This window comes from Egretta garzetta, unplaced genomic scaffold (genome assembly GCF_000687185.1).
Source record: "Egretta garzetta isolate BGI_Z169 unplaced genomic scaffold, ASM68718v1 scaffold11, whole genome shotgun sequence".
In the NCBI taxonomy this organism is placed as follows: domain Eukaryota; kingdom Metazoa; phylum Chordata; class Aves; order Pelecaniformes; family Ardeidae; genus Egretta; species Egretta garzetta.
This window is the reverse complement of record NW_009258621.1, coordinates 2,336,940-2,348,781: the sequence shown is the minus strand read 5'-3', so window position 1 is coordinate 2,348,781 and position 11,842 is coordinate 2,336,940. Positions and strand designations below refer to the sequence as shown.

At 42.6% G+C, this 11,842-nt stretch overlaps 1 protein-coding gene across 1 annotated transcript in view; it reads right to left on the bottom strand.

Annotated features, from left to right (window-relative positions):
• Positions 1–6,926: 6,926 nt before the first annotated feature.
• EPCAM (epithelial cell adhesion molecule) overlaps positions 6,927–11,842 on the bottom strand; it is a 10,063-nt gene continuing 5,147 nt past the window's right edge. Inside the window, exons 3-10 of the mRNA XM_009648163.1 lie at positions 11,672–11,776; positions 10,793–11,033; positions 10,424–10,489; positions 8,938–8,998; positions 8,456–8,557; positions 8,094–8,288; positions 7,652–7,693; positions 6,927–6,968 (exon numbers count right to left, since the gene is read on the bottom strand). Of these exons, the coding sequence (XP_009646458.1) occupies positions 6,927–6,968; positions 7,652–7,693; positions 8,094–8,288; positions 8,456–8,557; positions 8,938–8,998; positions 10,424–10,489; positions 10,793–11,033; positions 11,672–11,776 (854 nt within the window). The remainder of the gene's footprint in view (positions 6,969–7,651; positions 7,694–8,093; positions 8,289–8,455; positions 8,558–8,937; positions 8,999–10,423; positions 10,490–10,792; positions 11,034–11,671; positions 11,777–11,842) is intronic.

Below are 11,842 nucleotides of genomic sequence, written 5' to 3'. Positions count from 1 at the left end.
CTGCGCCCTCCCGGTGGCCGCCGGTGGGGCAGGCGTGGCCGGGGACGCGGTGCCAGCGCTCGGTGCTGCCTCAATTTCGGTGCTGAGCGCCATGGGATGATAGGCGTCGTGTGTGCGTGTTGTACGACCCCAAGTCAAAGCCAAAGCGCGCAGGCACGCAGTCATCAAAGGTCTTCCCAGAAGAGGAAGGGAGCCCCAGGCAGCCATGCTGAGGCGGCCGCTCCCCTTAGGCCATGAGGAGGAGCGTGTCCTGCGGGCCAGGAGCATGGAGGCCCATGGGCCTCCAGGTGCCAAGGAGCTTCGTGCCAGAAGGCAAAAGCAGTAACACAGCCTGAGTACAGGGCTGTCGCCTTGCTCAGGCTGCCAGGAGGCAGAAGGCTGTGGGGTAATGGGCCCTCCTCGCCCTCCTTAGGGTGAGGGGGTTGCTCCTCCCAGGCAGCACAAGGAACAACATGGCAAATGGCCAAAGAACCCAAGACCTGACCCCCAGTTACACACTGGGGTCATCCAGTTCAGGGACAGAAAGGGAACTGACTGCCCCACAGGGCTTGGAAGGATCCTGACCCCTGGCTACAGGGTGGTCCCTATGCCTGGAGTGCTTCAGTTTTTTGATTTTTTGTGATCTTTCCCTTGTGCTGTCCTAAGTGTTTTTCATTTTTTGTTTTTCCTTCTGCTGTAAAGATTGAAAGGAATAGAAACAGTACAGCTGACAGTCTCATTTAGTGATTATTGGTTAAGAATAATGGGAAATCCCAGGTTTCATCAGCTAAACCAAATCTTCTTGGAAACTCCTCTTGCCTCACACCAGTTTTTTCTAGTCAGTCCTAAATCATGATTCTTGTACCCCACTTCAGCTGCCTGCACCCCATCACCTACAGACAAAACATGTCTTAGATTTTACATGCCCTAGCATTTCTTGCATAAATGCTCACCTCTTCTTCTGGTTTGTGAACCTTGCTGCTTCAGAACATCCCTTTGTCTGTGAACCATTGCTTTCTCCTTTCTACCATATGTTACCTCAGCTTCTCCAACTTCATCTCCCACCCCTCCTTTCTTCCTACCAGCCTGCCCCTGGTCCCAGCTCTGGAACGCTTTTGGGACCTCTTTTTTTTTTTTTTTTCCCTAGATTTCTCACTTGACTTCTCTCTTCTTCCCACTCAGTGAATCAATGTGCTCATCTTTAATATTTCTTGGTATCAATAGGTGCTTTCCAAAAGGCCCTCAGAGGCCCACAAAAGGAGTACTTCAGGTTTTCACACTAAACTATACCTCAGTCTGAAGGTGTTGCTGTGTGTTGGCTGTCCCTCCATGGGGAACGCAACCTCTGCCCCGTTCCTGCCCAGTTGTCAACCTGGGCTGCCTGTCCCCACCTCAGCCTTCCCCACCCAAACCCCAGCCCGGTACCCCTGAGGTAACACAGCTGTTCCAGAAAGGCTTTCAAAGCCCTTTTGCAAATGCACTCGCTGAAGGACCAGGGACACTTCTTGTGGAGAAGAGAAAGTCTAACCTGCCCTCATTTGACTTAGGAAGGAAGAAGCAAAGCAGAAGGTCACTAGAGCTTTGACAGCTTTGTAGTTGTCCAAAATCATCTTCTCCTCTCCATAACAGTTGTAAAAATGACATTGCTCTGGCAGGGCAGTTTGGTTTATTTTCAGTATGAAGAAGTGTACTTTTCCTAACCTTATTTTCTGATACTTCCCTCTACCAAAAGTGTTTGCTTGCAGCAGTACTCACGTAGGAAAATTCAGCTTAAATAATTGCCATTTAGCAAATACATAACCTTCTGAAGGCACTCATAATGTCAGGCAACCTTGCCAAGAAGTGATAATACCAGGTGAGCCCAAAATATACATTATGAATAGCTGGGAGTGTCTGTATTTGTACATACTGATGACTACTGATAAGGCAGAAGATAGGACAAGAAGGAAAAATAGTGTCCTGTACAAACAGCAGGAGTGGAGGTGGGCTCCAGGGACCTCATTACTGCCTTCAAAAGAGGTAAAATAATGTCTGCTAAGCTGTAATTGCTGTGTGTTGCAGCACTTTCTTCTCTCTCCTCTGGGCTGGTTACACCTCTTCATTCAGCGGTTTGCTCAAGGCAGCTCTGCTGAGCTGCGGGCTCCTGTTCACAGAGAGCCACCACCCAAACCAGCCGCTAATGCTCTTAGCGTTCACAGTCATGAAAAACATTTATGTTGTGACATCTCTTGCACAGACGTCACCGGATTGATCACCTTTCCTCTGAGCTTCTGCCATTTTCATTGCCCCATCTATTATTCTTCCAAGGCAGCTCGGTGCACCGGCTGATCCGCACAGGTCTAACCCTGACTGGGGATCATCTCCCTGCTGCCAGGCTTGGTCGCTCCACTGTGCTGTTGCTAACAGAGCGCTTCCTCCTTGCTCCCTTGTCTACCAGGAGCAATGAGAAGATGGCTGTAATTGTTACACACATGGCAGGCAGAAAATAGATGCTAATCTAGACCTTAATTAATTTTGTTTGTGCTTAAGCATAACTGGCATACACAGAAAAGTTGCAATGGCTTTTCAGTTAGGAAAATGGATGTCCTTTAACCATTCTACAGAAAAAAAAAAAATCCTTTTCTACCAAAGGTTAATTAATATACAAGTGTGATCAGCGGCAGCTCTAACACTTTTGAGTTGGTGGCGGTCACCAGAAAATTTTGTATTGGACCGATGTGTATGTACATGTGCACACATATAATGCAGCAGAGACTTCAGATAATATTCATAAGATTAGAATATTTAGTTAATGTAAGTTGGAAAACAGAAAACGTGGCTGTTGCCTTGTAAAGAACCTTTTAACTTTCTTGTATGCATTTTTTTCACTCAGACCAATTTGGCACACCCATGCTCTACTTTGCAGGCACCTGAACACATGAGAATTCCGCAGTGCATTTAGGGGTTCGTAGAGAAAAAAACACTTCTTACATGTATGAAATTTTTACATGCTATAAGCTGGTAAGTGTTGCCTCTAACATGACACACCACCTCCTTTTTCTTTGCCACCCTCTCCCTTGCATATGTCTGCCGTTGCACGTCGCTGCCAAGACAAGGAGGACAAAGATTTTAGCAAAATTCGTAAAACTCTGTGGGGATGGGCCCGACTATCCCCAACACGCAAGGCATCCTTACAGCGTGCCCGACCGCCCATATGCCCAGCTGCATACCAGACTGCAGCCGCTCCCGGGAGTTGCTGGAGTTCAGTTGTAAAGCTGGGGCGGCAGAGCTGCTAGCATTTTTAGTTTCCTAGAATATTTTTCAGGCTGTTTCAAGCCATCTGTAAGCCAAAGTCACTGTGTTTTATAGCAGTCACACTCCCCAGCAGGTGAGGATATAAATAAACATGGTTGACAAACAACGTTATTCCTCTTACCAAACTTACTGTGATTGTTCCAGAGGCTAATGAGCATGCTACCATCAACAGACCCTACACACAACACTGACCTTTCATTTTGTAGTTGTGGAGACTATGCTTAGGGATTACTTAGGTCTTTGGAAGGGAGTTGTATAGACTTTATTGGTCATGCTTTCTCAAAGATGTTATTTGCATATCCTCTTCCAAAAAGTCTCTCATTGTCTGCATAAACATTTATTTAATTTTGCTAAGCAGTTAATAATAACTAATATATATATGCTAGTGTAATAATTCATAAGGAAGGAATAGATTTGCCCTTGCCTATACAAACACTGTTTTCCCATGTTGTACACAAGCCCCAAGATAAATATTATTGCTAGGGTTTCTTGTACAGTTTGTGCCCATCCCCTCTCTGTAACAAAAGATCGCATTTATTCAGTCTCAAAGCATTTAATAAATCTTCAGTCTGCCCTTCATATCCTTTATCACAACTGACATTACATTAAAAGAGAGGGAACAGGGTATCACAACTTTGTGTAGAACTTTAGGTTTAAAAAATGTGCTCTTTCATGGAAGGAAGTTAATGAATTAGGCAAATAGAAGCATCAAAACATTTCCCTTGTCAAAAATTGATGCAGTGACTAATACAACTTTATTAAGTTCTACTGGTTTGTTTCTTTTACAGGAAACTTGCTTTTTAACTTTACTGAATGCTTTCAAAGTACTAAAATAGAGAACACTTAGTATTTTGTTGTTTAATGCCGTATTATTTGTTAATAGTGATCATTTTTTTGCCAGAAGTTCAAAATTGCTCTAGATGTAAGAAGAAACATCACATGCATATGTGGAGAGTTGACACTATCATAGTGGCTTTTTTTTCTTTTTTAATTTCAGCACATTAGTGTCCTCTAACTATAAAAAACTATAAAACACAATAAAGCTGCACTCTTGTCCCCTTTGTCCTTTTCCATTTCTCCATAAATACACACTTCTACGCAGCTGGACTTTTGCACAAGTGCAGTGTTTAGTAAACAAAACAGAACAACCACCACCCCACCCCCCCCCAATATTAAGGTCAATAAAACTTCTTAGAAAAGGAAAGTAGGGAAAAATCTATTATCGACCACCATTTTGAGAGCTGAGTGGCATCATGCTTGTACCGCAGTAACTGAGTTTAGAAACAGGTACAGTACGATCTCTTCAATTGTGAATTTAGTTAAGCTGTCTTCTATTTTTGAATTAATTTCTGTAAACTCTGCAATTTTCTGATCCCTTGGGCTAGTTTCAGTCAAATTTGGCAAGAGAGCAGGCCATATTAAAGGCAAAAAGCTTGTGCAAGTATTTAACATGAAAAGCTCCATTAGGCAAAAAAAAAAATGAAAAGGCTCTGTCTTCTTCTACTGTGGGAAAAGCAGGGAGAACACGATTTTCAAAGAAACTGACTGGGACGAGGACCAGGCCAGACCTCAGGTACATACCAGCCACTCAAGTCAGCACCTGCATAGCTCCAGCCCAGCCACAGCACATGACATCTCTTTCCATCCCACAGGCCAAAAATAAGGTATGACATGGGGATGGGGAGGGTAGGAAGAAGAGGAGGATAGGAAACAATAGCATTATTATCTTTGGGGAGAAGAAAGGAACAGCAAGGATACCATATTGTAGACATTTAAGTATAGGATATGGAGATAGTGAAGAAATGGGGAAGACGATAATACTAGGCAAAAGGCAAGCTTACTGAAAACTAGACTTTGTTTAACAGCTTACAGAATTGTATGAAATTCATCACACCTCCGCAGACCACCTGTATACCTGGGGAGAAAGGGGGTGGCATCTACCAGCAGAGGTAGAGACTGCCCTACAGAAGTTGAGACTGAAAAAGCATCTGAAAAGGCTGCAAAGCACTCCAGTAAACTCCCTGCTGCAGGATTTTTTCTGATTAGCAGGAGCAGCAACTTGACAGCAAATCGATGCTCATGTCTCCGCTTCCCAAAACGTACTGTAGACACAAAAGAAATTTAGTAGAGCTGTGGGCTGCAGCAACTCAGCACACCCCCCTGAGTTCATTCCATCAGATGTTGGAAGACCCAAGGGAATGGTCACTGCCTACATTTCAACATCCAACACAGTAACACACACGTCAGCTACCATGACGCTCAAAGGCAGGAGGTACACTGGTGACCCGCGACAGCAGGGGTACATTCAACGCAGTCCAGTAACCTCCCTGTTGTATTTAGCAGACGCACACAAGCTCTCTAATAGGGTATGTTTCACATATAATTTTATGAACACAGTATCTGCTCAGTAGTTTATCCTACTTTTCCTGTTTTAGGGAAGGGGGTCAAAACAACCACCACATTAGTAATTAGATTTGTCATTCAGTTCCTTATCTTATATCTCATTATTTCTCTAGCAACTGCAGTTACAGCATTTCCTTTATAAATCAGATATGCTAGGTGGACTACACGTTTACTTGCTAGCCAATATATATTACATGGATTACTGACTGTCAAAGCAAGCTCCTTTATCCAAAGCTCTGGGAGGCAGAAGATAGCCTAAGCTTGGTCAGCCTCCATGATAGCAAGCAGTAACAAAAGCAGAAACAGATTCTAGCTGTGCAACTTCACTATGCAAATCATGGGAATGGTGCAATAGCTCTTCCCCAGCTCCACTGTCAGATGCCAAGGCTACCCACCCCCAACCCCACACCAGAGATGTTACAGATTAGAGGCTTGTTTTATTATAAATACTTACATAGCATGTGAAAGAGCAGCCTATGCATTCCTGAAATTACTACATTCGCATGTTTATTTTTATACAAACAATCCATATTTTATTTTACTCCTGTTGCACGTCAAGAGTGGAAAATAAGATAAAGCATACTTTTCACAGCTTTAAGAAAAAATATCATGCCACTGAGATATTAGATGACTAATACAAACTTTGTTAATTGGAGTTCTACAATATTTTCACCTATGCCAAGGTTTCTTGCTTTAAGAAATATTAGACTGCTGAATTTGTAAGCACGCTAACTTAGCAGATCATAATTATTTCAACATGGAAGAATTAGAAGCCTGTTTCAAAGTTTTATTAATTCAAGTAATAAAAAAGTTACAGCAACTTCAAATATGTACAACAGCCATAAAAACATCATGTTCAGTTACATAGGAGACAGTCTCATTACAACATGGCTACAAAAATCATTTTCAATAAAACTCCCACAGGGTAAAATAACCCCTTAAGCATGTATGCTCCAAAACCCTAGTAACAGCAGTTGTCAACTCATTTCATCATTACAAAAAAAAAAATAAAATCAGGGAGCAATAGTTAAGTTTGACTTGAGTAAGATGGGGCATTTAAGATTTAACTCTCAACAAATAGTAAAAGTAGTAGCATGGTTACCAGTCTTGGCTGTTAAGAGTTTTAGCAATCATTTAAGTGAGCACAACTGCCTCCCCTTCAGGAGAAATCTTTTACAAGGCAAGATCCATGCCTCCAATGTTTCTGTTATCTTCTTGTTTGAATCCTATTCTGTCTTCAGCTGATTTAATTACGCGTTCAGCCCTCTATGCATTTCATTCATTTCCTTTACCTGGAGAGGAGGAAGTAGGAGATCAACATTTGTGCTACTTCTCAACATGAGACCCAAGAAGTCAATAGGACTTAACCACCCAGATTTTCATTAGCAAAGGGGTTTGATGTAACACTAATAGAATCAAACATGCCAAGACCACTGTAACACTTCAGTTTAATTACTGTTTTTTAAAAAAACCACAGCACTCTTCCCTGTGTGTGCAGGGAGCAGACTTCACTGTTTAGCTACAACACCCCATTGGTTCCTTTACAAAAGGCTCTAAACATGGGTGAAGCACCATGCACTAGCACCATTTGTTACTATTCCATTGGAAAGTAGCTCTTCAATAGAAACTGGAAGCTCCATGCAAATACCTCAAGTAAAGGTCTTCAGACAGAACAAGGCTATCTATTTCCTGTGGATTTTACAGCCCTTGCTATAGATATGTAAAATTAGTACTTGCTGTCAGCACTGCCCCCCACCCCTGGGAAATGCAGATCACCAGTTGCCTTTGAAACTAGTGCAGAATGAACATGGTGAAGTAGAGAGGTGAAAACTAGTTACAGAATTTGAATACTTTCAGTCTCTTTGAACACATCTGAAGCACCCAAAGCAAGCTTTTAACCTACAGCAAATTTAGGAGTTTCTGGATTCTGGCCAATCTCCTCCCTGCACATATGCCATAAACAGAAATTAATTACCTCTGCTTTCACGTACTTCCCTCTCCTCCTCCTTGTGAAGACCTGTAAAAGGACAGAATAATTGTGAAGTTTTCTTTAAGTCTTGACTTACATGTAACTTTATCTGGTTGTGACTTTAAAACTCTAAACTTGAACCTGTCCCTTCCCCATCCTTCCAAAGCGAGGTACACGAGAGGCTGTCTGTCCATCTCAACTACTTTAAACCAGGAGGCAAGACAGGTACTTTCTTCACCTCAATGAGTTTTCCCTATACTTTTCTTTTCTGGTCATAACCTGAAACAGCGATGGTATGTCCATCACCTCTTTCCCACCTCTCAAGTCTCAAAAAAGAAGCTAGTTTACCAAGGAAGACTGTTTCCTATCAGAGTCCAGTTCCCCTGGTACGTTGTTACTCCCCAGATTACAGTGACACATTCTGTTAGGCAGCATTTTTAGAACTTACCAGAACAACAATTCCAGCAACTATTGCTACTATTACTACTACAATGACAGCAATGAGGCCAGGAGTCAGAGACTTCATGGAAAACTCCGGTGCTACTTCATCAACGTAGTAGACCGCTATCTTCTCAAAATGCAGCACCTCATTATCAATGCTGACATTTAGTGCGTTATTAAGAAAGATGGAGTCACCTTTTAGCTAAAAACAGATAAAAAAATAAAAGATGAATGCCAATTACAATGTGAACTAGCAAGTATCTGGGCATTGCAGTAATTCACCTTGCTTTAGCCAGTACACAGTAAGACTACTGAATGCAATGCAATAGACACAACTAGTCTTTGGCAGACTTTACCCATGACACTTACATCTTTTTCAAAGTAGTAGGCCACATCAGCTATATCCATGTCTCCAGAAGATTTGTCTGAGGCATTTTGCTTCAAATCAATAGTAATGAAAGGTTTTTCATACTGCAAAAAATATAGTATGGTATTAAGAAGGGGCTAGTTTAAATCCATCTATGAAATACACAGCAAAATATTATGATCCAATCACATCCTGAATCAAGTTTATGGTACTTGTTCTCAAGCCAACTGTTTATGGTATGATTCAAACCCCACTTTTTTAGTGAAGCCAAGTAAGAATTCATCTACAAACTGAGGAGAGCAAGATGTAATTTGTCAGTATTTCAGTTCAGTTACGGCCATTTGCTAGCTGCTCAGTAAGTGTCACTATTTTGAGAGCTTCTAATAAGACTCATGCTGTACTGTATTAGTCAGACAAGAGTTTTCTAAGTTATTCACAACAAAATAAAATTCTGGTACTTTACTAAAAATTGTGTGCCTCTTACCAGAACACTTATATAGCGTCCATTCAGCATATAACGATTGGTAATTGTTTCCTTGAAGAACCTGTAAGGGTATTAAAGCCACAGCTGTTAAAACCAGTACTGTTTTACATACCTTTTTTCAGAAGCAGGGAAGACTAGTATAATAGTTCTTTTTCCCTGCAGTGTCTCTGTGATGTGTTGACCCCAGCTGGCAGCAAAACCCTCATCTAGTCTCTCACTCACTTCCCCCTAGCAGGACTGGGAGGAGAATCAGGAGGGCAAAAGCAAGAAAAAAACCCTCATGGGTCAAGATAAAGACAGTCTAGTAAGTGAAAGGGTTGGGTGGGGTAAATAAAAAACCCCAAGTGATGCAAAAGCAATCACTCACCACTAGCAGATCGACCCCCAGCCAGTCTCCCAGCAATAGCTACGTGGGAAAAACTTCCCCCAGATTTATTACTGAGCACGACATTATAACAATATGGGATATCTCTTTGCTCAGTTTGGGTCAGCCATCTCTGCTGTGTCCCTTCCCAACCTCCTGCCCACCCCCAACCTACTCAGTGGAGCAGCAGACAGTCTGAAAAGGCCTCAACACTATGCAAGCACTGTTCAGCAACAGCTAAAATACTGGTGTCTTCTCAACACTGTTTTGGTCACCAGTCTAAAACACAGCACCATACCGACTGCTACCAAGAAAATTAACTCCACCCCCACCAAACCCAGTATACTCTGATTACTAAATTATGCTAGAGCGCTGTTAATTCCTAAGAGTGAAAATGCACTTACGGAAAAACAAACACGTACATTATTGCAGTGTTAGAGAGAAGAGTTTGAACAGTTTTGAGTTCAGAAAAGCAGCTAGAGAGTAGAAGCTTCTGTTTTTGGGGGGGGGAGGGGGCAGGGAAGCAGGAATAATAATAGCTACAAGCACATTTTTCTTGCTATATGACCTCTGACAGAGAGAACTAGAATTTTATTTTAGCCAAAAAATAGCTAAACTTATTTTTCTCCTGCTGCTTCTATGTGTCCCTCCACCATTTTTGTCAGTTTACTTTTTGGGCAGTTTCACCTCATTACCTTGCATTTCCTTTAGTATACCGACTTGCTAAAAAGTAGCTATCAATTTTAAATGGCAGTGAATCTCATTAGCAGTTAATTTATTCTAATAAAAATTAAAGGAATTCGATGAACAATCTGTAGGTCACCTCTAAGATGTCTTACAAATGAGTTCACAGGTTTGACAATCAGAACATTTTGGTTTGGAAGGGACCCCTAGAGGTCATCTAGTCCAACCCCTCTGCAGTGAGCAGGAACTAGATCAGGTTGCTCAGAGCCCCGTTCAACCTGGTCTTGAATGTTTCCACGGATGGCGCCTCCACTACCTCTCTGGGCAACCCATTCCACTTTTAAAGCCATCCGTACTTTTAAACAAATGTTTAGAAATACACTAGATATGGAGTAGTGCATGCAGACATTGCCATGACATCCTACTATCATCACTTACTTCTCTAAAGATGCAGCGTTCAGAGGAGTGTTCCTCTCAGCATGTCTTATTTCAATGATGATCCACCTGAAGTAATAAGTAAATACAATGAATATTCTTAAAGTACACGCATATAACAACGCATACTAAAAGTCTAACTCCAGGGAAAAAAAACATAGTGAGAAAAAAAGCAAGCAAGCCCCCTCCAAAACCCTTCAAAATCTCGTTGTTTCTGAAGAAAAAAAAAAAAAAAAAAACAGTAATTAAGTGTTTATTGCTCCATCTTCGTTCATTGCCAGCACATCATTCATATGGATACATCCTCTACAATGAAGAATCTAATACAGGAGAGTGTTTTCATGTCACAGCACACCCTGTTGAAAGACTTACATCGTTCTGACTAATTGATTGCACTTCAAGTCTGTATCATGTTTGTCAGTTCTTCTAACACCAGCTGTATTCACACACCAACAGGTGGTTCCATTGCACTGCTTTGCCTTGAAAACACCAGTATTTTCACACTCAGGATCGTAAAGGCCATCAGTATCTTCAAATGCATCTTTTGGTTTCTCACGACGACCCGATTTTGAGCCTGTCATTTCTGCTTTCATCAACAGGCATTTCGAAGTCACTAAAAATAACAAGAAAGCCACATAATGCAGTGCATTCAAAACAGAGCTCTTGGGCTGTAAAAAGACAACATTAAATCAGAAGAACCTCGATCTGAGGCCATTACATTTTTTTTGGGTGCCTGACACATAGGGGGTGCAGACAGTCAAAGGAACAGCAAGATGTCAGCTTCTGAAGCCAAACACGTAAGAAGTCCAGCCACCTTCGGTTTCGATTAGCCAGAGGATCATTTTACAGCTTAGCTGAACTCGAACCAAGAGTAAGGTCCTGAGATAAGGCTCTTTCACCTCTACATTTGCAGGAAAAGTCATGATACGTGCTCAGAAGGAAGCTAAAAATTAATCTTTGAGAAACCCTCGCCCTAAGAGACCGAATATTAAGAAGGATGAGGGAGCCTGCATCAGTATAAGCGTACGCACATCCACACAAGTGACACGGGAGGATTCCTAAAGGCTTATCTTCCATTGCCCGTTGATGTGGAAGCCCAAGAAGCTTTCCCCGTCCTTGCTACCATTATTTGCCGGGAACTCAATGGCCGTTTTCACGTATTCCCTTGGCTTTAGTTGGCACTTCTCCTTGCCGCCCCGTACCAGGGAACACGCCCAGGCCAAGCCGCAGCCCCACGCGTGCTTTACTCACGAGTGTCGCAGTTCACAGCCACGCCGGAGCCGATCGAGTCGCACTGGCAGACGCCGTTGGCCGCCCTGCAGTTGGTGACACGCTTGTTCTTCTCGCAGAGGCACGCTGGAAGGGAAGGGCGGCTGTGAGCGCCGACGCCCCCGGGCAGGGAGCCGGGCACCCCGCGGCGCC